General features: G+C 54.3%; 1 protein-coding gene across 1 annotated transcript; it reads left to right on the top strand.

Moving 5' to 3' along the window:
- Window positions 1–42: 42 nt before the first annotated feature.
- Window positions 43–459, top strand: LOC111240284 (multidrug resistance-associated protein 1-like; the record flags this gene model as incomplete). Its single annotated transcript, XM_022770240.1, has 2 exons — window positions 43–151; window positions 242–459. Coding segments are annotated over 2 exons (327 nt in total), but the record flags the coding sequence as incomplete, so codon positions are not given.
- Window positions 460–696: the final 237 nt, after the last annotated feature.

The following is a 696-nucleotide window of genomic DNA, read 5'->3' as shown; positions in this document are numbered from 1 at the left end:
TTTTTATTCTTCATGTGTGAGCAGCAGTCCAGTTGTCAGCAGTGTGTCCAAGCTGTCCCAGACCAACAAGGAGGGCCAGGACCTGAACAAGAAGGCAAAGAACCCTGAGGTGGGCAAGCTGACTGAGGCTGACAAGGCCAGCATTGGACGGGTAGGTAGCAGTGAACCATTGCACATCCATGTGTCGTATGTGCCGGTCCCAACCAGAACCTGGTCCCAGCTGGTCTCCTTCCCTCCCCAGGTCCAACTGTCTGTGTTCTGGGCATACCTGAAGGCCATTGGGGTTCTCCTGTCCTGCATCAGTCTGCTGCTGTTCCTCGCCCATCACCTGGTCTCCCTCTTCTCCAACTACTGGCTGAGTCTGTGGACGGACGACCCGGTGGTTAACGGCACGCAGCCGAACAGACTGATGAGACTGGGGGTGTACGGTGGTCTCGGCCTGTCCCAGGGTGAGGATGGGTGAGGGGGTTCTGACGCAGCAGAACATCCTGAATGCTGTTTTCATGTTTCTTTGTCTTCACACTGAACAAAAATCAAACCTCCTCTCTAACCAGATACTGAGTAAGGAAAAGGGGGGTGGGGCTGTACTGTAGATCAGCCAGTCACACTGCACAAGAGGTACAGGTGTGACTTGACTGAAGGTGCAGCTCACCTGTGTCTGTCAGGAACTCAGTTTCAGTGAAACCTAGGGATGGG

Source organism: Seriola dumerili, unplaced genomic scaffold (assembly GCF_002260705.1).
Source record: "Seriola dumerili isolate Sdu_G_001 unplaced genomic scaffold, Sdu_1.0 BDQW01031497.1, whole genome shotgun sequence".
NCBI lineage: Eukaryota > Metazoa > Chordata > Actinopteri > Carangiformes > Carangidae > Seriola > Seriola dumerili.
The sequence above is the reverse complement of the archived record's forward strand: the minus strand, read 5'-3'. Positions and strand labels throughout refer to the sequence as shown.